At 38.1% G+C, this 24,360-nt stretch overlaps 1 protein-coding gene across 2 annotated transcripts; it reads right to left on the bottom strand.

Annotated features, from left to right (window-relative positions):
- Nucleotides 1-3,176: 3,176 nt before the first annotated feature.
- On the bottom strand, nucleotides 3,177-24,356 carry SLC35A5 (solute carrier family 35 member A5). 2 transcript variants are annotated; one of them, XM_059391972.1, is made up of 7 exons: nucleotides 24,261-24,356; nucleotides 22,840-22,988; nucleotides 18,239-18,337; nucleotides 16,787-16,917; nucleotides 14,158-14,225; nucleotides 6,191-6,971; nucleotides 3,177-4,666 (listed from the first exon to the last, which is right to left on the bottom strand). In XM_059391972.1, the coding sequence occupies exons 1-7, from the start codon at nucleotides 24,269-24,271 to the stop codon at nucleotides 4,598-4,600; spliced, it is 1,308 nt and encodes a 435-aa protein (XP_059247955.1). In that variant the 5' UTR covers nucleotides 24,272-24,356; the 3' UTR covers nucleotides 3,177-4,597. The 2 variants fall into 2 exon arrangements, with proteins under 2 accessions (XP_059247955.1, XP_059247956.1); XM_059391973.1 differs by having other exon boundaries at nucleotides 24,057-24,266.
- Between the last annotated feature and the right edge of the window lie 4 nt (nucleotides 24,357-24,360).

Consider the following 24,360-nt stretch of genomic DNA (forward strand, 5'->3'; position numbering starts at 1 on the left):
GAGTCTTAGAGTAGACAAGATACCATATAGCAGACCGGGATAAAATTCTCAAGTTTATTAGGAAAAACTGGGTGAAAGGAGTCAATGACTATATTTTAATTTTTCAAATTGATAAATCTATAAATATGGTTCTAAATTTGCTTTTTTTAAATGTAAAAGTAATTACTGGTGATGAAACAGATTAGAAAGTTAAGTAGAATAAGTGTCAAATATCGCAAGGAACTTTCAGACTCAAAATGTCAAACCAATGGTTCAAAATGTCAATGGTTCAAAATGGTTCAAAATGTTAAACCAATATCAACTTTCTCAAAAAATTTATTGCATATTAAAGGACCAGCCAAACGATAAATTATGCAATAAAAATATGCAAACAACAGAAAAAATAAGATCTCATTTTCTAATCAGGTGTATGAAAAGCAAAAATTAACAAAAGTATGAATAAAAGCCTCAATATCACAGTCTTTGACTCAAAACAGATTAGTTAGAATAGTGATACCATCATATTTTAAAGTCTTTGGGGATTGGCGTGATTCCAGGAAACATTCCTACTGGTTACAAAAATGTTCATTAACAAACAAGAAAGGAAACAAATGTATTTCAAATACATAAGATGGAAGAAGAACATAAGACAAATCTTAGAAAAATGGAACACAAAAGGCCAATAAAATAAAAATCAGAAACTGCTTATTAACTTATTTTAAAAGGAATAGAGAAACCATTCATACACAGCATTAAGAAAATAGAATTATAGTAACAGGAGAAATTAAAATAACTTTGAGAATGATTCAAAAATTACTGCACAAATAAATTTGAATATCTGGATGATTTTTTAGCAAAATCGAAGTGACAGAGAGGACCCAGAGGAGGACAAGGAATAAGTAGAGAATGTTCTAGGGGGAAAAGGGGACTCAAAAAGTACCAAGCCTTGGTAATTTTATTGGGGAGTTCTTTCAGAACTTTAGGGAACACATAAAGCTGACGTTTTAAAAATCTTTCCCAGGCACCAAGGCCAGTGGGAGTTGGCAGCTTGACCCAAACCACATCTGTATGGGATTGTCAGGGATGTGGGCTGATAAATCCCAGCAGGATTAAATGCATTACTAGCAATGTCAGCAAGTTTCAGTCATCTTGGCAGAGACAGGATGGTGCTTAAAGCACATAAAATAGCAAGCGAGGGCAAATGTTGTGCAGGTCTGTTAAGGGATTTATTGTGATTTTATTTGAGCAAAACAACACATGCTCACTATATTCGTATTTGAATCAGAAGTTAATTGCTTTTATAGCTGTATTTCTATTCTAATTTGCAAATGTGTTTTGGTTTTCATATAAAAACTATAAGCAAGGAAGTTTATACTTCATGTTTGATGAGTTTAAATAACAGTGAAGGAGAAAAAGGCCAGCACTGAGATCTGTGAAGAAAACACTTTTTTTTTTTCTCTTAAAAGAGGAATATATATTATTCCATTTCATAAAGTCAGCTTTAAGTGTTAGAGAAGGAAAGCCACGGTCTTTCCTTTGAGTTTGGCTTTCTCTGTCTCTTCTCCACAGTGGAGTGGTAAGAGTTGGTGGGAAATATCAGGACTTACTGAAAGGAAAGGAGCCGAGGAGGATTGTGTCATGTCAAGCCTGTTGGGCTGTTCACAAAAGTGCAGGGGTTCCCTGCAGCTCCACAGTCAAGTCCAGCTAGATTAGGCAGCAATGGGACTAACATGCAACAGAACATCCACATGGGGATGGAGAGGCGAGCCTTAGAGCTGTAAACAAAGGAATCTGGCTGGGAGTCTCCTCTGCTTGTGGACCATGAAAACCTACAGAAGCAGGACACAGTTGGCCAAGTATTTGGGATCCTGGGTCTAGGCCATCTTTCCCTCTACAGGCAGCATCCACGTCCTGCTACGCCTCAGGATTAGGCACACTGCGGGACCTAAGTTTGGTCCCGGAGACTGTGACAGAGCTGGAATCAGGTCACTGGAGGCCACACTTGTGGTCCAACCAAAGGCTATTCAGAAATTATGAAGCTAGCAGATTCACCACATCAGTTGTAGGTCATAACTGCTTAGAAGAACAGTGAAAAACAGGAAGGGACTTCAGAAACCATTTAGGTCAGCTTCTACACCAATGAAAGAACATCTTCTAAAACATCTTGATGGTACAATCTCTCCCTGAAAATTTCAGCGATCGAGAACTCACTACTACTCCCCACCACTCTTCAGGACCTTTTCTACTGTTGAAAAGGATCATTTGTTAGAAGCATCTTGCTTATAAGGAAAGAATAACCATCACCCTATTACTTTCACTGTAATTTGGTTCTTTAGAGTAGGAAAGACTACGTTTTCCACGTGACAATTACTCTTCTCCCCAGATTATACACTTGGCGCCAAGAGCACTTGGGACGATAAGCTATGGTTTCTGGACCTCTCACCTTCCAGTGATTCTCCTTTTAAACCATTAGTGCCCACAAAGTACTACAGTGCATCCACACTGGAACTTCACATCTTAGTTCCATCCTTCTGTATCCTATTAATCGGTCAGTTAATGCAAGTAAAGCTGTAATTACAAATAAAGTTGTTGTAAGTAAGAAAATCAAGCTCTGAACCGGTGAAATCTCCAATTTAATGTAATGTATTTAATGTAGGCAATACCTTTGTCAATGATATTGTTGTAATTTTTTCTATTCCACAAGGTAGGTATATTTATGTATTTTCTAAAAGTGAGGTCTTTATTTTTTTTAAATTTTATTTGTTTATTTGACAGAGAGAGAGAGAGAGAGATCACAAGTAGATGGAGAGGCAGGCAGAGAGAGAGGGGGGAAGCAGACTCCCCGCTGAGCAGAGTCCGATGCAGGGCTCCATCCCAGGACCCTGAGATCATGACCTGAGTCAAATGCAGAGGCTTAACCCACTGAGCCACCCAGATGCCCCGAAGTGAGGTCTTTCTATACCTGATTTCCTTACCTTTAAAATGAATAGCCATAATGACATAATCTCCCTCGTTCACAACATGGAGAGGTACACCTATGATAAGATGAATTCTCAGTTTTGCTATTCTCAGAAGTCAAGATCTATGGAAAAAAAAGTTTTACAAGTTGTTTGGATTTCTTGCCTCACTCCATTTTTTGAGATGAAAATAAAAAGAACTCCATGTCCCACCTCACATGACAGTGAAAACTCAAGGTACAGGTTTAATAATTATTTTATTTATACATTTTCACCAATTCTTGCCTGCCATATTATTCCAGATATCACAGATGGATTATTCACAGTATTGTCATATGTTCATTGCATGAAAATTAGGAGAAAGAAGAGATGTACAGACTGCATGAAAATGACACCTTAAAGTTCACATCTACAGTGTAATGCTCTGTAAACATGCGGGCCTATGAGCTAGGCTTGTCCTATCACCATCCAGCTGCATGACCTTGGGCAAGTCACTTCTGTTTTCTCACTTTTAAATTATCTATCACCTGACTTATCTACCTCACATTCAATTAGCTGCATGCAAAAATATCTCAAAAAAATATCATGCACTTGTACTGTCAATATTATTACGGTAGTACTTTATTAAGATGTTTCCTTGTTTCTGAGTAATACCATTCACATTTCAGTGAAAGTCATTTGTTTGCAAAGTGACCCTTTTAAAAGGAACTCTCTGGCATCAGTCTTACTGATAGTCTGTTATGATTCTGAAGCCAATGTCTCAATTCCTATGTATAGGGTATGACAGTAATATATATAACAAGTTATATAAGTTATAATTAATAACTAATATAATGAAATGGTTCATTGGTTCTCTAAAATCTAATAATCCAAGAGTAATGAAGCCAAACCAAGGAAGGAAAAAATCCACCATGGCTTCTTTAAAGTGATTTAAAATCCAGGTGAGAATTGTGGTAATTGGGAACCAACTTTTATGTAAACTGAAGCTTACTTGTGTAGAAAAATATCAAAAGATAATCACTAAATTCAAATTCCCTACGAATTTCTAAAAATAAAAATTCTACCATTTTCTTTCTGAAAAATTGCTTCTTTGGAAAAACATTTGGTACAAACTACACTGCCCTCAAATCAGTCTTGGTCCAGAGGGTAAGATCCTTCCACCAAACTTTTCAGAAAGAGTCACATTGCTTTTTAACTGCAAAGTGAGTATTTCCAGGGCTTCAGAATTCAAGGGACAACCTAGGTGATATTTATAATAATACATACAGGAAGACTTTAGCATGCAGAATGAAATTACATAATTATTAATATATGGCAAACTGATCACTATTTGTGTATTTATAGGGTACAGCCAAAGTGATTATTGCAAGTTTTTTGGAACTTTGGAAGACAAGGAAAATAACTTGGGAATGTGTCTTGTCGACTTACCAAGTACCATTAATGCAGTCTCCATACTATTACTCCCATGCCAGTTCTGTAGAACATTTTAGCCTTTGGGTACTCTAAGCCTTGGATGAAACTGTTTAGGGAGTGGTTAGATATATGCAAAGAGTATTATGCTTTAGAAATGTTCTTGTTTATCAAAGTGAAAAGATAAATAGGACACATGCTGAAAATGCGAAAATAAGGTTTTTGAGAGCTGCCAGTCATTTGGATACCAATTAGAAAGTATCTTCATCTGACTCAATATCACTTTTTGGTTTGGTAAGTCTTTCCAGTTCTTCTCCATCCTAAAAGGAAATATGAAATCAGTAATTACTTAAAATACTAGGAATGTAGCATTTGTAATGATTACTATTTATTTATTATTATTACTAGTTATTTCATTAAACCATGACTATAATCTAGTCAAATGAAATTAGATAAATACTTATGTTCTTGGAAAGCTAATTTTAGACACATAATGAGATCACAAAAGATCTACCCCCATCTCAGTACTTGAATTTCAAAACTAACAACCGGAACGCAGTATGGAGCACCCTCTGCTGGTCTTGAAGGGAAACAGCTAGTGGTTGGAGAACTAATATGAACTAGGCCCTTACCTAAAATCGGTAAATTTTACCTAAAAAGTAAGGCAAGCGGTGTTATTGGACCATTGGAAAAGAATACAGGACTTTTCGGGATGCCTGGGTGGCTCAGTGGGTTAAGCCGCTGCCTTCGGCTCAGGTCATGATCTCAGGGTCCTGGGATCGAGTCCCGCATCGGGCTCTCTGCTCAGCAGGGAGCCTGCTTCCTCCTTTCTCTCTGCCTGCCTCTCTGCCTACTTGTGATCTCTCTCTCTGTCAAATAAATAAATAAAATATTAAAAAAAAAAAAAGAATACAGGACTTTTGAAACTGTACTCTGGCTGAGGTCAGGGCATTTGGGACCCACCCTTCTAATTTTTTCATCTTAAGAGTCTGTTATGTCACTACTTCAGAGACATTATACTGCTGAAAGCTCCACCACGAACTAATAGGCAAGAGATTATTTTCCCAGAGAGTAAAATGTTCATTTTGTGAAGTACTTAATATTTTGTGTGTTCATAAAAACTGTAAATTTAAAGTTAGAGGAGCTTATTTCGTCCTTTAAACATATACTTAACTCCTGACTTCAATCTCCAAAGACCATTATTAATCTGCTAATACCATGACTGACAGATCTTCCTAGAAGAATTATAAGCAACTGGCAGAATACTAGAAGATATTTTTCTCTTACTTATGAAGATCCTTTTGAAAATCACCTTAACAAGATAAGGCCTGCCCTTCTGGCACATTGAGGTTCATGAATAACCCAGGGAAAATCAAGGAGGCAGGACTTCCACTTAGATTTAACAAGATGCAACTAATGTCAAAGACCAACTTTTCTTATGGACTAGGAGTCAGGCCTCATGGGTTTAGTATAGTTTTGTTTTGTTTTTTAATGTACCATCTATAATCCACTTAGTCTGACTCTGTTTATTCATCTGCCAACCTATAAAGACTGGAGAAGATACCTGTGGCACATCTCCCAGCTCTTTGGCACTAGAACATTCTTAGATGCAACTAACACATAAAGTCCTCAAGACTGTGATTTATACTTTTTCTTGACCCTTACAGCATTCTCACAAACCCTTGCACACCTAAGTCCAGTGAACGTTTGTTGAATAATTTTTAAAAGTCACAGAAATCCAAAACACCCTTTGAAAAATGAACAAGTGACCAATTTCTTTTCTTGTATAACCGGGTGCTGAATTTGGGAAGAACAGGCAAAAGGCAGTATCCTGACAAACTTACCCCACTGGAGCGCTCCCAGAGACTGCCACTTAGATCCCGGACTCTTTCTTGCCTAGGTGTGTACTCCAGACCTGGAGGCTTGCTGGCTTTGTAAATAAATATGGAGAGAAGAACTGAGGGTGCTTCTAAGAAAAACTGCAGGGAGGGCCTGAAGTCAAAGACCAGGACAGACACTGTTGTGATGATGACAGTGGTGACCTGGGCCATCAAGACGTGGAACATGTTATCCAGGAACTTGAGAATAAAAGCAACTGAGAGACCCTGGAATGCAGTCACAAAAATGAGAGCAACTGAAAACACATTGTGGCCATAGAAGACCCCGCAGTTCTTAATCTGATCACGGTTACTGCTCTGAAGGCCCAGTGTCAATCCATTAAAAAGAATGCCAAAGAAATAGAGTTTGCTGTTCTGTATGAAGATGCTTTCAGACAGCTGGCTCCCTTCCTTCAGTATCTTTTCATTATAGATATTGGCCATTGAAGAAATAAAACACTGGACTATAATAAGCACATGGCCCAAGCCGAGATGGATGTGACTGAAAACCATGGCTGTGGTGTTCCACTTAGCTTCAGGGAAAGTCCACGCCTTTACTGTGCAGTTGCCTGTGCTGGGACACTCGCTTCTGAAAAGGAGGCAGGCATTGGATGGGCTGAAGAAGACATCATGATGAAATCCATGTCCCGGCAGGTTACGCTGTGAAGTTTCAGTCCCAGCAGTGAGGGCCACAATAGACAAGAACAGAATCAGGAGGGAAGCCCATTGTATCCAGTTTAGATGCCTCCTGTTCAGAGGAAAAACGAGATTTTACTACTACTCCCCCCCAACTCCTTTCCCACAGTGACTGTTTCTACTGAAAATGCAGATACTTAAGTACTTGGTAGAATAAACTGTGCCCAGTTTTTGCCAGCATTCCCAATTCAAGTTCAAAGGAAACCTGTTCGTGTCTCTGCATCTTAAGTGTGATATTTTTATTCACCTTTGTAATAGATTATCCCTTAATGTCAGTCATTTCTCATTGTTAAGTATCCTTTTAACTTTAGATTTAACTAAATCTTTTTACCTCCAGAACTGATTAGACCTTTGTAACCATGATTTTTACTTTGCTATGAAGTAAGTATGGCAAAGAGTCTCAACTTGATTTCCTCAATTTGGAGCTATAGAAATCTGTGAATCCTTGCAGTAGGAATCTTCTATATAGGTGAATTCTCGGCCCTGCCCACACCAATCACACAAGACCCTTCAAAGCTGTCAAATTTCAAAGGTGTTCATGACCCAAAAAAAGATTTAAGGAGGGAGCCTGCTCCTAGATCTGTGGCCTAATCATAAAAAATTTTATAGTAAACTGTTTGGGACAGTAAGGAAAAAAAAAATTTAGTAGTCTCAGTTTATGAAGTCTTAACAATGCTTTATTTCTTTACTTATTTTGCCTAACCACAAACTTGTATGAAAATAGAGCTACTCTATGACCCGGCAATTGCACTAGAGGGTATTTACCCCAAAAATACAAATGTAGTGATCTGAAGGGGCATGTGTTCCCCAATGTTTATAGCAGCAATGTCCACAATAGCCAAACTATGGAAAGAGCCCAGATGTCCATCAACAGATGAATGGATAAAGAAGATGTGGTGTGTATATAGGTACACACACACACAATGGAATACTATGCAGCCATCAAAAACCACAAAATCTTCCCATTTGCAATGATGTGGATGGAACTAGAGGGTATTATGCTAAGTGAAGTAAGTCAGTCAGAGAAAGACAGTATCACATGATCTCACTGACACGAGGAATTTGAGAAACAAGACAGAGGAATCATAGGGGAAGGGAAGGAAAAATGAAACAAGATAAAACCAGAGAAGGAGACAAACCATAAGGGACTGCTCAACTCAGGAAATAAACTGAGGGTTGCTGGAGTGCAGGGGGGCGGGGGGATGGGATGGCTGGGTGATGGACATTGGGAAGGGTATGTGCTATGGTGAGCACTATGAATTAAGACTGAAATCACAAACGTGTACCGCTGAAACAAATAATACATTACATGTTAATTTAAAAAAAGAGAGATAACATTAAAAAGAAAAGAAGACATGCTTTATTGTCAATCTGTTTTGTGGATTCTTTCAGTTCAACAGACATTTAAATAAGCAGCTACTGTGTGCCAGGCTACTATAAGCCTGGGAGATAAGACTTGATCTCCATCTCCAAGGAATTTACACTTTAATAAGGGAAGAGCCTTGAAACTAAACAATGTAAAACATAATGTGTGACAGGTGATACACAGAACAACTGATGCACAAAAAGGAAGGAAACCTTGAGTCTGTAAGTGGAGTCAGATATTGTTTCAAAGAAAAAATAACACTCGAGGTGAAAGATGAAACATAAACTGACATTTGCCATGTGAAATGGCATTTGCCAATATATCCAGGGAGAGGGAGGAGACTATACAAAGGCAGTAAGAATGTACAATGTTGACTAGGGTGAGGGGCAGCTGATTCAGGTTGGGGTAGATACGGAGATCTGAAGGGGAACAGAATCTTCAAGTTTAAAGATCAATTAGTTAGATGAAGAGGGAACACACATGCACACACGCACACACACACAGACATATAAACAAATAAACAAGTGTAAAGCAACAGGTAAGAAATGGAATTTATAAGAACTTTGGAGCATTTACTGGACACCTACTATGGGTCAGTTTCTCTTGTAAGGAAGGAAACAGTGCTCTGAGAGGTTAACAGACTTCCCTAAGGTCACATATTTATGAAAGAGCAAGGAAGGTGGAGAGCCTGTGTGACTCAGTCAGTTAAATGGCTGCCTTAGGCTCAGGTTGTGATCTGGGGTCCTGGGATCTGGTCCTGCATCCGGCTCTCTGTGCAGCAGGAGTCTGTTTCTCCCTCTCAATCTGTGCTCTCCCTTTCTCTCTCTCTCAAATGAAATCAAGAAAGAAAGAGAGAGAGAGAGGGAGGGAGGAAGGTGGGGGAGGGGAGGGGAAGGAAAGGAAAGGAAAGGAAAGGAAAGGAGAAGGGAGAGGAAAGGATCTGAGCCATGGTTTGAATGTCTTCCTTTTGGACCTATGCACCTCTTAAGTACAATGTTCAAGAATAATGAATTCCCAAGGTGCATACATAGGAAGAGGTGTCTGATTTCACCAATGCTTCCACAGAGCTTCATTAATTGAAACTGATATGTGCACAGACCAGCCTAGATAGCAGCACACATGTGCACACTATCATGTCTTCTCATGTATGTACTTTAAAATATCCAGATCTAGCACTTAGTTATGACTCTAGCATAGCCCTAAACCACAAAGTCAGAAACTGTGTACTAATCTCATAAGTTTCTAAAGGTGTAGATGGTACACAGCAAGTGGTAGAAAGTAAATTGATTGGACTCAGAAAAGATAGGTGAAAAGTATATGCCCTATTTATAAAAATCATTATATAACCGATTATTGGACATCAAGGCAAATATATATTTTAATTCTATATAATATAATCTATAATTCCTTTAAAAGTTTTCAATCCCAACAGCTATAGTTTTTCCACTGACATTGAGAAAAAAAGAGCCTAATTAAACAAACCCTTAAACAAGTTAATCGGTACCACTGAAAATATTGCTCATTCAAGGTAATGTTCTAGAAGGTAAATGTTATTAAGGGGTTAGGCTGGAAATGGTAGATTTTCAGCAAAGAAAATAAAGCTAAATAAATTATCCCATAAAGTCAGCTGAGGATAGGTGCTCTTACAAATGACTGTGCATGAGTTTGCTTCTCACAGTTTCATGAATACAACAGTAGAAATTCACCTAACTGATCTCTCTACTGCCCCAGTAAACAAATCATTCGGATTGCGGATCAGAGCTGAACGCTTACCGCTAGAAGGACACTCTACCTCAGGGCTTCTGCTTCCAAATGAATTCTTGCTCACAAAGAGTCTCTGTTCCTAACTGTGTGTTTGCCAGGTGACTTCATTATTGTAATTAGATATTTAATGATTACATAAATGACAAATTATGAGCAGAAGAAAAGGGTTGCTTTTTTATGAAAAGTTGAAAGCTCTGGAAGATTAATTAAAGGCAAATTACCCAAACTGGGTACAGAGGAGCTAATTATAAGATTAGGAAATAAATAACAAAAATCTATAATAATCTACTTTAAAAGTATTCTTAAGAACTAACTCTACTTTAAGAAACTAGAATCAGAAAGCAAGCATGATGCATAATCAATGTAGCTTCAAGAACAAAGCCAAAAAAAAGACTTCTCATCAGCAAATCCCACACATTTCAAAGGAAAGGCCTGAGCTCTTCAAAACACTGGTGAATGGACATTTACACATCTTAAGCTGTTTATAGTATGGGTTTTTCTTTAAAATGATTCACCACTCTGAGCCTTCCCAATAACAATGAAGTCCAAATTGCATCAGATAAGAGCATCTCTACCATACTTTGTGGTAGTAAAACAGAGCAGAACATGAAAATAAAATTAAGTGGAAAGACACAGGACTTAAAAAAAAATTGTCATAAAACATTTCTTAGTTACACAGAAAGTGACCAGTGGCATATTTATAACAGGAAATTATAAAAAAGAATTATCAAGTGAATGATTTTGAAGAAATGCTTGTACCAGTGAGGTGCACTTTTTTTCTTCTAAGACACCCTCATGTGTCAAAAATGTTTTTCACTGATTGTTTTTTTCTCAACAGCTTCCTTTTGAAGATATCAGAGAAATTTATACACATTTTTTAGATAAAAGTGCTAGTTTGGTTATCTTTTGCCCCCAGATCTCTATGTTCAGGTTGAGACTACTTTTCCTAAAATGTAATTAAACAAGATAATACAAATTTGCCAAGACTTAAGAGCAAACCAGTAAGGCTCTGAGGCATAATGTCTGCCACCAGTTTCCATTGTGGACCACTGGCTACACTTCGAAAAACCAATCTACATATTCACATGGGGTTTCTCTAGAACATCCAGTAAGGCATTTGACTGGTGCTATTTTTCTTTTTACCACTTTCAAATACTTCCAACTAATTCTTGCTTTAGTCACTGGACTTTTTTTTTCTTACCTGTGTAGCTTTATACTCTTTATCTGTATGAGAAAGGTATTTGATGGCTCTTCTAGAGTCAAGAATAAGACAACAGTTTTAATATTCTAAACGTAGGGGGTTGGGGGGATGGCCTAACAGGGTAATGGGCATTAAGGAGAGTACATGATATAATGAGCACTGGGTATTATATACAACTTGAACTCTACCTCTGAAACTAATAATGCACTATATGTTAATTAACAATTTAAATTTTAAAAATTCTAAATGTAAAATGAGTTATTTATGGCAAACACATTAAGAATATGTAGTAAGACTCAAGTTGCTACTCCTGGGTCAAAATTTTATTGCTAACGAACGGCAAAAGAACGTTAAATGGTTCACAAAGAGTAGACTGAATACGGAAAACCAAACAACATATGCCAGCAATGACAAAAGATCAAAATAGAACAAAATTGACTTAAAATGTAATAAAAAAAATACACAATTAAAAAAAAGAAAAATGTAATAAATAAAACAGTACTTGGAAGACATTCTCATAAAGACAGTAGTAGATATATTCTTTTAGCAATATTAAGAGTAGCTCCAGTGCTGATTTGTGAATCAGTCAAATTAAAACCCCCTCCAGGAGCTAAATTAGTGCCTGCAAAAGCAATACAAACACAGTGATTCCATTGTCTGCTTAATTAACCTTGAAGGATTCGAAACAGAGGGATACTAACAACAAAGCAAATACATGTCTAAGAATATTACTGCTCTGAATATAAAGAGGTAAAATTAGAGAAAAGGTTTTTTGGAACTTTAGTTCATAACATTAGTTATTATTAAAACTAGCAACAGCATAATGTTATAATTAATAGTATTAAAAGCAAACATTTTATGTTTATAGTGTAATTAGATTTAGATTTGGTTACACTAAGAGCTAACTTTCTTAATACAAATAGTTAAGTGCTTAAAATTTTTAAGAGGGCCATCTCTGCCCACATGCTAGCTCTCTCTCCACCCCTGACAGGGGCAGTTCACTTTGGGTTGGTCTCTCTGCCTCTAACCCTGCTGCCCCACATGCTCCCTCCCCTCTGGTCAAAGCCACCTAAATGCTGGTAGCTCTGTGCTGTGGGCTCAGACTCAGCTTGGGATGACTACTGATGAAGAGGGACAGTAACTCCTGCCTCCTGGGGTTGTTGTGGGATTAAGTCTAGTTAGGGGAAAGGCCCTCAGGTTGGCCCTTGGACCAGCCCTTGGCCCTACGGAGTCCTTACTGGGTTATCTTCTCACTGTCTAGCTGAAAGCCTACCCGCCCTGTCGCCTGCAAACCCGTCAGGCCAGCCCTGAATATGGCCTTTCTGAGTGGTCCCTCAGCTCGACCTCTGCGCCACAGCTCATGCTTTGGAGTAAATTAAAACAGATGAACAAACAAAAATAAAAATAATACCATACACAATTAAGGGCACAACTAGAGCTATGGGCCAATTCTAAGCCTGGCAATATATATTTTATACATTTTTGCATTCGCAAATTCAATTTTAACTTGACGTAATTTTGACACAATACCTATGTATTGCATTATGTAAGTATAATACCACGTGTAGCCGTAAATGTCATTTCACGGGAAAAAAAAATTTTACTTAAAAATAAAAAACTTGTTTTTGAGACCCTTTGTGAGACTTCCTTATCAAATAATGAAACTTTTATTATGTGGCAGGGAAAATTTTATTCCTCTGTGGACATTACCCAGAAATCAATATAAAGATATTACTGTTTATATAAAATTTCTCAGAAGTCAATTTTTTATCTTATAAAGTAACTTTTTTGATTTTAAAGACTTCAAAACATTTTTGGAATTAGCATTCTTTAACTTGCTAGTTAAATTATTGTTACAACTCATAAACCAAATGAAGAACCTGATGCAAAAGCAAATTTCAGTGCACTCTAACTTTTAACCTGGACGAAATGTAATGTTCATGTTCTTTTTCCTCATCTCTCACATGAGCTGTTAAATTGAATGCTTTCCTCAGGGTAATAGAAAGTCTTTCAAGAACTCCATATAAGTAATGTACTGAACCCACCATGGATTCAACAAATATTTACTGAGTGCATATGTACTAAGCCACTCACCCTGTTGTACACGTAAATTATGAAAGCACATACTATGACATGGCACATTGAGAAATAAGAAATTAAAAGGGGAAGTGAATGCAAAAGAAAATCACAACAAATATAACAAGAAGTTAATTTTATTTTTATCATCATCAAGTAACAAACTGGAGTTAATACCCAGATCCCATTACACCTTAGAACAGTCTGGACTGTGCTAGGCAGCAGAGCCTGTTTACTTACAAATGTTTATTTTATTCAAAGATCTTCCTGGAGAAAGGAAACACTGATGACAGCATTTTCAAAATTTAAAAATCTATCATTCTTATTAATTGTAATTTTTACTAGATTCCACATGCAAATCCTCTGCCAATCAGAGCTTAAATCATGTACTCGTTTCAAACAAACAGTTTAATAACAAATTTGCCACTCTTCATCCTCTCGAAACTACAAATAACAAATGCATTAACAATATTTAGGAACTTCTTGGTTCCCTAGTAAAGGACAGAGATTCTGGGGGAAAAAAAAAGCGCTCATGAATTCTTTAATTTGGCACTAAAAATTAAAATAAGCTGGTCAATTATTTATTTATTATTATTTTTTTTGAGATGCTAAGAAAAAACTTTTCATATATCTAGTTGCAAAGATTTAGATGGGCCAGCAGTACTGGAGCTGCTTTTTGGATGGGTTAAACAATTTGTCCAAAAAACAAAGCCAGTTAGGAATAAAATCTCGGCCCTGGGATTCAGAGGGCTCAGTGCTCTGGGTATATCATCTGAAATAAGTCTGTGCCATTTTAAAGTATGATATATGCTTTCAGAGCAAGTTACTTACTTCAGCACTATCCTGAATAGAAGAGCTGTTGTTATAATGCTAAAATTTGAGAAGATAACAGCCATGGCCTAGAAAGAAGGAGAAGATAGAGTTACAATCCAAACAAAGTAGTGACCTCAGAAATCTCCCAGCTCACTGGTTCACCTGACAAAAAAAGCTTTTTGGTAAAAAAAACCTGAGGGGTTATTAGGGCAGCTATTTCACTAGAGGATTAAATTCCATTTTTATTGGTTGTTAAATGTATGCAGATATGACCAATTATTGTATAGGCTTTGAAAACGTGCTTAAATTCAGCAAATGCCTCTGTAAACAATCCATATATGCAGATCTGGAAATGCTTAGAAACTCTAAATGTTCAGGCCTAGAAATAACAGCTACCTTGCCTATGAAGCATACTGTTTCAAGCTCTTCAAATGCTTTAGAGACTTTTCACACTATTTCCAGGGGTGGAGGGAAGGCATGTTAGGCCCCTTTATACAGTAAGAAAATTGAAGTATACATTTTTAAGCATCTTTACTATTCTAAGAATTCAATCAGTTCTCCTGGCTCAACTGCAGTGATTCAGGACCAGTGATTCAATACCAAACTTGAATTTGACTGTCCTTTCATTTATTCACATTGTTTTCAACACTTAGAAATGTGTTAGCCAGATTTCATAAAAGTCTCTTCTCATGAATTCAGTCATATTCACAGACAAGAATATTAATCTGAACATGTATATATTTTGGCTCAGAAGTATGAAACTTCATCATTGCTCCCCATGACTGGATCTCACAATATTAACGACTTTTAAAAACAAATCTTGTTTACTTCACTCTGCTTTTTTCCTTGCTGTCGGTTTAGGATGACTGAACTCCAAGGAGTATTTTTCAGTAGTCTTATATAACCAGCAAACACAGCTAACATGTAAGTGAATTAAAGAAATAAGAATAAATCCAATAAAAACCAATAAAAAATTAATTTAAAAAATCTAATAGAACAAATGCAAAAATATAATAGTTTTAATTCTACTGAATTTTTTATGGAAAGCTCTGTTTTAAGGATTTCTCAGTGTCCTCTGGAGACGAATGTTTATGAACCCCTGGTAGGAAAAGAGTAAGAGCTGCTGAGGAAAGTAAGTGGCTGGTAAGAGGGAACAGTCAGTGGCTCTGATTAATTACAGTTATGGTGCAGATCCCTAACCAAGCACCTGGCTGCCCTGAATTCTGAAACTGCTTTCCATGCAAGAGCACAGAATAAACAAAACACCAGAGCTCTTTGCCCCCAAACTTCCAAGCATCTCTATTTAATTCTTTCCAACTAGACTTGGGGCACAGCAATATACAGAATATGCCATGTGACTGATTTTGTAATATTTGTGGTTGTGCACAATCAGGAAGGAAGAGCAAAGCAATAAACTAGAAGAACAAGGAAGCTGCAATCTTGCTTTCATATTGAGGACAGAGAAAAGGGATATAAGTTTGAAGCTAAGCTCAATAAAATACAATACTATGTACTCATTGATACAAATAATTATCTTGCTGGGTATGAGAATTCTTAGATCTGAAAAACAACCGGGGAGAATGTAAGACAGAACACATTCTAGCATTCAAAACACTTGCTAATGACATGGATGACACAGCTGAAAGGAATTTTAGGAGATCACCTGGTCCAGGTTCCTCCAATCTTAGAGTTAGTATGGTAACGTTACTCTATTTCACAGATGGGCAACTGACACAGTAGTTGGGGGTTGCCTAATTAAACAGCTTCTAAATTGTGCAAAAGAATCAAATTCCTGTTTTCTACTTAGTGCTCTACTGATCTCTCCTTGTCCCACTCTCAAACTGATTTGGCTATATTTAAGAGGTTTTTCATAGAGAACCTGTGCCTATAAAAATCCTATTTATCATCAAAATGCCTGAATATTTTATTTAAAGAAACTTGAAACACATTTTGGCAACAATGGCAATAGAAATCTTCATTTTATAAAATATTATGGGAAAATAAACACATGCCCCAAACTTAGTTTGTAAAAGTAAAATCAGAAGACCAAATTTTAATCCCAATTACAAATGGATTTCTCAGTTGGGAAGGAGGATGCCAAGAGAGATGAGAAACATCCCTAGTATGATTAGTTGTAGATAGCATTTATAGCTGGGAGAATGTATTTTCTACCCTTAAAGAACTTGTGGGTTAAATGATAGGACTAATATGAAAAAAAAATACAAAAAATACATATAGTACATTAAAGCGGGTATAGGAAAGAATAGGGCTCTGAGTATATGATTTTCTGAGTCAGTAATGGAAATCTGTTTGGAGATAGTGAATGCTGAAGTTAACAGAGGTTGGTGACCACAGGATGGCTCAGCAAACAGGCAGACTAAGGTTACACACAGAGAGATGGCTCCACATTCACTGGCCAGTGAACAACTTCTGCTAGTCAGCACAGCTTTCTACAGCAATCTTTAAGAGTGAGAGAATGTGGCAGGCAGATTGGTAATTCCATATTCAGATGATTCGGGTCCAATCTCAGGAAAACCACTGGGGGCAAAGAGAAACTAACACTGACAATGAAAATGATAAAAAATATTAGTTCTGGGATTCATTTCTTTGTATTTTTCCAACGCTATTTTCTATCATATTTACTTACAGGCTGAAGGTAGGAAATGACATAGAAGACGATCAAATTATCCAGGAAATAAAGAAAGGCAGGAATGGACCACTTCATGAAATTAGAGAATTCCTTCCAGGGAGCACATCTCAAGTTTCTACTTTGATGGTCTTCAAAAGAAAGAAAGACAGTAATAAACAAAGGATCTTGATGAGAATGCCTATATTTTTAAACAAACTAAGTTGTATTTGATTACTGATACAACTCTTTGAAAGAGGCTTTATGAACTTGCTTTCATCAGTGACTATTAGCCTTAAGAAATCAAAGGCAATATAGGATTTCAGCATTGTCTCTCTTTCTTCAACCCACCAACCACCATGCCTCATCACTGACAATCAGCAACACCCTTAGGAATACCTAATTCCTGTTAACTTGAAACATCTCAGGATACTCAAGGTTTCTCTTACTATTATGAGACCTAAAGTCGAGAGAGAGCAAGATGTAAGAATACAGAGAAAAAAAATCTAGCATTTATGCGGGGATTATTTTTCCCCCAGGGGATCAGAAAAAAAAAAGATACTAGGTGAAAATTTATAATAGGGGAGTAGAGAAAACTAAATTTTACTAATCCTTATATGCGTAATGATCCCATCACCATATCTCCAAAAACTTAGGAAGGTACCATAACAAGAGAATGTAAAACATGCAAAAAGAGAAAACAATTTAAGTATAAGCCCTGTAAATAACGCATAAATTTCATGAGATTAAGAAATGTATTCCAACAACTAGAAACTCTGCACAAATTGAAACTTTTAAGAATAAAAAGAAATCTCCCTGGAAAAGACCTTTAATACTTTAAATTCTACGCTTACCTCATATGTCATGGCAGATCAAAGAACAGAGTCATAAGGCTCAAGAACTGGGGAACTAAGGTGGAGAATTAATACCTAACACATACAAAGAGCCACAGAAGGCCAGTTGCTTCAGGTGTGAGGAAGGGATGAGTATCTCTTCTCGATAACCGATGAAGCTGGAAGTCAGAGAAGTTAAAATAATCTGACCCAGAATATAGTCTCTCTGACTCAATCCACTATACCACCTCCCCTGTAGAAAATGGGGACTGTTTTGGCAATATACTAAGTACCAAGTCAGACAGCAGTGATTTAGAAAACCCTGAATTTGAATAAAAACTAACTCACTGTGTGACCCAACAAAGGAACAAGTAACAAGGCAGAGTGATGGCCAAGACACAAGGCAAACATGGGCTGGAGTCCTGGCCCTGCCCCCTCCTACCTACCACACATAACGTTTTCTCCTTTGGCCTGTTTCTTCACTTGCAAAACACGGGTAATCATACTTAAGTTTGTATATTAGTGTCCTCATATATAAAATTAGTGGGCTAGACTAAATGACATAAAATGGTCTTTCTGGTTCTGAAGTGTTTTGATTCTGTGATTTTTAACAAGTATAGAGTACCACTTCAAGACTCACCTTTCTTTACAACCCAGAATGACACAAGCACGCAGAAAACTAGCTTCACCAACTCTGAGCACACATTCACGGTAGTTGGAAGATAATCATACTTGTTTTCTGAAATATAACAGACATTTTTTTAACTATAAATTTTGTTCTACATAATGGTTATATACAGTTAATAATTTACAGTTATTTTTAAACTTAAAAGTTGGATTTTAATACTGGTTATATTAAACTTCATCCAGTTGGCTTTGTTCTCTCTTGAATTTTTCAATCCGTTCACCTAATGTTATTAGCTATCCCTACTGCACTCAGTGTTTTATTATTCTTGAGTCTGATAAACAGCCTTCTGATGTTTTCATCCAAGTTGCTGATAAATTATGTGGAGGACGTTAAGGCTATCGGCAAAGGTGGCTTCAGGATACGGCATTAAAGATGGGCTTCTAAACTGACCGCTAATTAGCACTCACAGCTTAACTCATCAAAAGCCATAGATTGATCTGGTTGAATTAGGACCCAGCTATGTTTCCTCTTGTGTAACTTGTCTGCTAGAATCAAGGTACACTGTCTGTTTCACATCATGGCATGTATAGAAAACAGTATTTGTTTGGCACCTGCGATAAATGATACACTGGGGTAAAAGAAGGAAGCTATTAGAGCCAAGAGGCAACTGCCCAGGGCTCTGGCTACCTCTAGCGCTGGAAGGAAATGTCTGACATAATCCAAACCCACTGACGAGTTGGGAAGATGTATCTTAACTTCTAAGTCAACTTTTTTTTTTTTTTTTAAAGATTTTATTTATTTATTTGACAGAGAGAAATCACAAGTAGATGGAGAGGCAGGCAGAGAGAGAGAGGAGGAAGCAGGCTCCCCGCTGAGCAGAGAGCCCGATGCGGGACTCGATCCCAGGACCCTGAGACCATGACCCGAGCCGAAGGCAGCGGCTTAACCCACTGAGCCACCCAGGCGCCCCTCTAAGTCAACTTAATTAGGAAATGAGGTTAGGTCAGTATGCCTTGGTCTTAGCTGTTACCTTAGCTGTTACCTTCCAAATGCTGACAAACAACTTTCTGTACAATTTTGCCAAGGACAAACATAAACCTTATTAGGTCCTATTTGAAGGACTGAATTTCCCCCCTTTTGAAACATTTGCTTGTTTCCCTTGGTCATTATATGAAAAACCAAAACTGGCCAAGTACAGAAGAAAAATGCCAGCTCAACATTCTTTCTATCCAAAACACCTTTTTGCTTTTTTCTGTGGTTTCCCTTGACCTTCTCAACCTAACCATAGTCAATTCTTTGTTCATCTCAGATCCTGCTGCACTACCTATAAACCCTCATAACAGTACTTATTTCACAGTATTATAGTTACTTCTTCTGTGTAAGTCTTACCTTAGAATGTAAACTTCTTATGAGAAAGGGCCCACATTAGTCATCTTCATATAACTGGCAGGTATTCTGCACTTAATAAATGTGCACCTGACTTTAGTACTTACCTGTTAAACTTTCTCAATCCTTCAAAGCCTAATGAAAACTTCTCCTCCCTTTTCTGAGCATAAAGGCTGAAATCACACTCTACTATCTGCTAACGATACTTTGCACTGATCACTATGATACACACAAGCAAACATGCACACACAAGAACTGGGGCGAGGCCTTTAGATTACAACTCTCAAATTCTTGCCACTGCTCTAGAACTCATTTTGGCTTTTATTTATTTTTAAATTATATTTCTGTCATGGCAAATCCCCAACTGTGACTCAGCATCACATTTGGCCTCCTTGCACGTCCTTTCTGCCTTCACTCATACACCTTATTTACACTACATCCATCCTGACTGGGCTCCCTTTAGTCCAAAGAAAGGGGCCATGATCCCAGTATGACCTGTTCTCCCCCTTTAAAACTTTCCTTTCTCTTCAGGAACTTTGCTCCAATAAGTATTTTCCTATGTCTTCTATTAACTGGCCCCCTCCCCTTGGCCTGTAAGTAGGCTCAAACTGTCCCATCCAAAAAAACCAAAATGTAAGATCCTACCCCTGCACCATTCTTTTTCCTTCTTTCCCTAAAATAGCATCAATATTCATTATCTCCATTTTACCCACTTTCCATTCAGGTCTTATTCCCAAGCAATCTGGTTTCTCATCCTATCATATTATTCAAACTACCTAGTCTCTCAGATTATCAAACATCTTCTAACTACTAATTCCAAAGGGCATGCTTTAATCCCTATCTTATTATAATGATACTATTTCCTTCATCTCCAAATCATTTCCTTTCCTTCTGAAAGTCATGTGCATTCAGTTTCCTTATTTCTCTAAAGATTCTTTCTTAACAACTGAGCATCAGCATGGCTCTTAAATATTGGCATTCCTGGTAGTTCTAGCCTTAGCTCTTATTTTCTCCTTCTGCATGCTCACCCTGAATGAGCCCTCTGCTCTTATGGTTTTGAATGTCAATTTAATATTAATGTCTCCAAATCTGTATTCTGGAACATTTAATGCTCAAATTTAATGCTCAATAAACATATTCACATAAATAACTACCTCCTATTTATAAATTTAATTGATATTTCCTTCCCATATGTGATGTGCTATGTCCTTGTTCAATTCTGCAGTGAACAAAGACATAGCTCCTGGCCTCATGGAACTGAAACTGAAACTCCATAATCTTTATGAATTCTGTCCAGCCTGCTTCTTCCTACTAATAGCTTCCATCTGAGCTGAGAGCACGATCAACCTATTTGGCACCCCAAACCAGAAATCTCTGAGCTATACAGTATTTCATGTTCTTTAGTCTCCACATTCAGTACATTCTCTGAGCCCTGTCTTTTCTATGTTTAGAATATTTTTTGAATCTATTCTCTCTTTATTATTACCTCCAAAGTCTTGGTTAGACTTCATCTGTGGCTCGAATTTGCAATAACCCCAACTGGCTACTCTGCTTCCAGTCTCTTCCCAAGTCCATCCTCTATCCAGCTACCATAACAGTCTCTCTCCTTTTGTTTGTAATTTCTCAGGCATTCCCTATCTTCCAGACTCTCAGACCTAGAGAACAAAGTTAAAGTCCCAGCTCCTTAGCATGGCATATGAAGTCCTTAAGTATCTGATCATAACATTCCCCTCTGGTTAAGCACCCCTTGACCCCTTCTCCAAGTCCTTAAACTTTTTGCTCAGTAATTCTGAAGTACATGTTCTCACAATTCATCCTGCTTTCTTTTTTAATGTGTCTATTCATTTTTATGGATCGCTGCTTCTGTTTTAAACACCCGTGTCCACCAGTCCTCTTATGGATTAAGTTCACCTTATCAGGGAGTGTTCCCTGATCCCTCTGCACTCCGTATGATCCTCTCCCAGAAAGAATATATCACTTCCTAATCTAAACTATTCCTGCATCTTTGGTATAGAACTGCACATATCCAGGGCGCTTGGGTGGCTCAGTGGATTGAAGCCTCTGCCTTCGGCTCAGGTCATGATCCCAGGTCCTGGGATCAAGCCCCGCATCGGGCCCTCTGCTTGGCCAGGAGCCTGCTTCCCTTCCTGTCTCTCTGACTACTTGTGACCTCTGTCAAATAGATAAATGAAATCTTTAAAAAAAAAAAAAAAAGAAAAAAGAACTGCACATATCCTACCGTACTGTCATGATCTTGCACACGACAGCTCTCCTAATAAACCCAGTTTTTGAGAATGTCTATGTTTTACACACTTTGAGCACTGCTACTTAATACTTGGCCTAAGTGCCCAAGAGATAAATGTTAACCAAAGCAAAGACTTATATACACATCGGACTCCACAAGCAAACCATTAAGGGTCGTGATGTCATGACTTTATGCATCCTCAATAACTAGAGAAAGATTGTCAATATAGCTTTGTAGAATTAAATTGTGTATATAAATACAAATTACTACATTAAAACAAACAAACAAAGAGAAGGGGCACCTGGGCAGTTCAGTTGGTTAAGTGTCTGACTCTTCATTTCAGCTCAGCTCATGATCTCAGGGTCTTGAGAACAAGCCCTGCATTGGGCTCTGCACCACACATGGAGACCACTTAAGAGTCTCTTTCCCCCCTCTCTGCCTCCTCCCCCACACTGTGTACATACATGCTCTCTCTCAAAAAAAAACAAAACAAACAAACAAAAAAAAACCCACCAAACAAACAAAAAACCCCACAAAACAAAACAAAACAACCCAGAAGACTTCTTGAGCTAAAAATTTCAAAGCTAATAATCTCTACTACCACACTAGTATAGTAATTAAGACAGTACCTCACAAATGCGAAGTGACCAAATATATGCTCCTTTTTCGAACTAAGTTATAATTACACAAACTTCTACAGACTGAGATATCTGTTGATTAAAGCTACAGTCAGAGGTTATGATCTGTTCTCTTAATGGTTCAACGCTGTACTTCATTAATCCAAATTTCACTCAGCAAAAAAATATTTTTCTTGCTAAGGAATGAAAGGTTACAGAATCAAATTTAAACATACTTTATTGTTTACATGAAGCAGAGTACTTGAAAGTATATGATCTCTATTTTACACACAAGGAGACCAAAGACAGGAGATGTAATGTGTAATTAGCTACAAGTGCTCCATATATTCCGAGCCTTAACTTACCTTCATTGGCTGAATATTTTACCAGCAGGATTCGACTTGAGCTTAAAGCAATGAATATGGTGCCTAGCAGGAATGTATACATGGTTGACAAGGAGCAGAACACGGGATGACCACAGCACTTGCTTTCCATTCCACTGTTTTTTAATTGCCTTAAAGAAAAGAACATATCCGTGAGCAACGCTGAAGGCAGATAAAGCATAGCACAAATACCACTGATTAGTGAAGAACAGAAATTAGGTAGATGTCTGGCTATGGTTATATCAAAACCAAGAAAATTGAGAAGAAGAGAAACTATGCAGAAAAAATTAAAGTCAGAAATTGATAGGAGGGGAATTTCTAGAAGACAGAAAAGGCAGGGGCGGGGCGCCTGGGTGCAGTCCTTAAGCATCTGCCTTCAGCTCAGGTCATGATCCCAAGCTCCTGGGATCCAGTTCTGCATCAGGCTCCCCCACTCAGCGGGAAACCTGCTTCTCCCTCTACCACTCCTCTTGCTTGTGTTCCCTCTCTCACTGTTTCTCTCTCTCTCTCTGTTAAATAAATAAATAAAAATCTTAAAAAAAAAAGTCAGAAAAGGTAGTGCCGGATTATAAATGCCGTTTTATAAATTATTATAAATGCTGCCAAAAGCAACTGACATTTTGGGACTGCAGAATTTTGCAAAAAACAATTTAACTTCCATTCCTATTAGCAACTTTGTTCTAGAAGAAGAGAATTTCAGATTTCTATTGTTCTCCTCAGTAAGCAGCTCTCCTCTACAAAGTGGGAAAAGGGCTTGCTGGGAAATATTTCGTTACAATAATGAGCCAAGTGGAAATATTCGAAGCAGTGTTGTGAATTTGTACTTGAACCAGTGCTAAAAGGTAAAAGAACTTAGAAATCAATGCCTCTAAGGTCGTCTTTTGAGTTGTCAAGGAAACTAAACTCTAGGCTGGGTAACTTCTTCAAAGGCTCCCACCGCAGGGATGCTGCACAGGGCCTGAGACATTGGGGACAGGCAGGCTTGAGACGTCAACACGGACAGCCCACCTGCGCGCAAGCGTAGAGGTCTAAGAGGTACCTCCCCTACACGAGGAAGGCAAGTTTCCCTCTACAGTCGGAGAAGAGGGGTGACGGGGTGGGGGAAACCTCCTTGTAACACATGCGCAGTAGGAATCTCGAGCGGCGCGCGCCCTCCCCTCACACGCACGCGCACTTGTTTGCCAGCTGGGCGAGGTTACCTCTGTCCGTTCGAAGGGTTTTTAGTGGAGGAGCGCACATCCTAGAGCTGAGGCAGTAAAAGTGTAGCTCCGCAGAAGCAGCAGCTTTTAGGGTCCATAGTTGGGGAAGCTATAGGCAGGAAAGAGAGGAGAAAAAGCCTCTGCCCCCCAGCCTCCTATTCGGAACATAAAGCCCAATAACGTCCCGACTGGGAAAGAGCGAACCTGGTACCCATTGCGCAGGCGCGGTCAGTGTTACGCTTCCGGAAGGAGGGAAGAAGCGGCCTAAGCCCGCCCCAGCGCGCCCTTTCTCGCGTCACGTGTC

This window comes from Mustela nigripes, chromosome 2 (assembly GCF_022355385.1).
Source record: "Mustela nigripes isolate SB6536 chromosome 2, MUSNIG.SB6536, whole genome shotgun sequence".
Lineage (NCBI taxonomy): Eukaryota > Metazoa > Chordata > Mammalia > Carnivora > Mustelidae > Mustela > Mustela nigripes.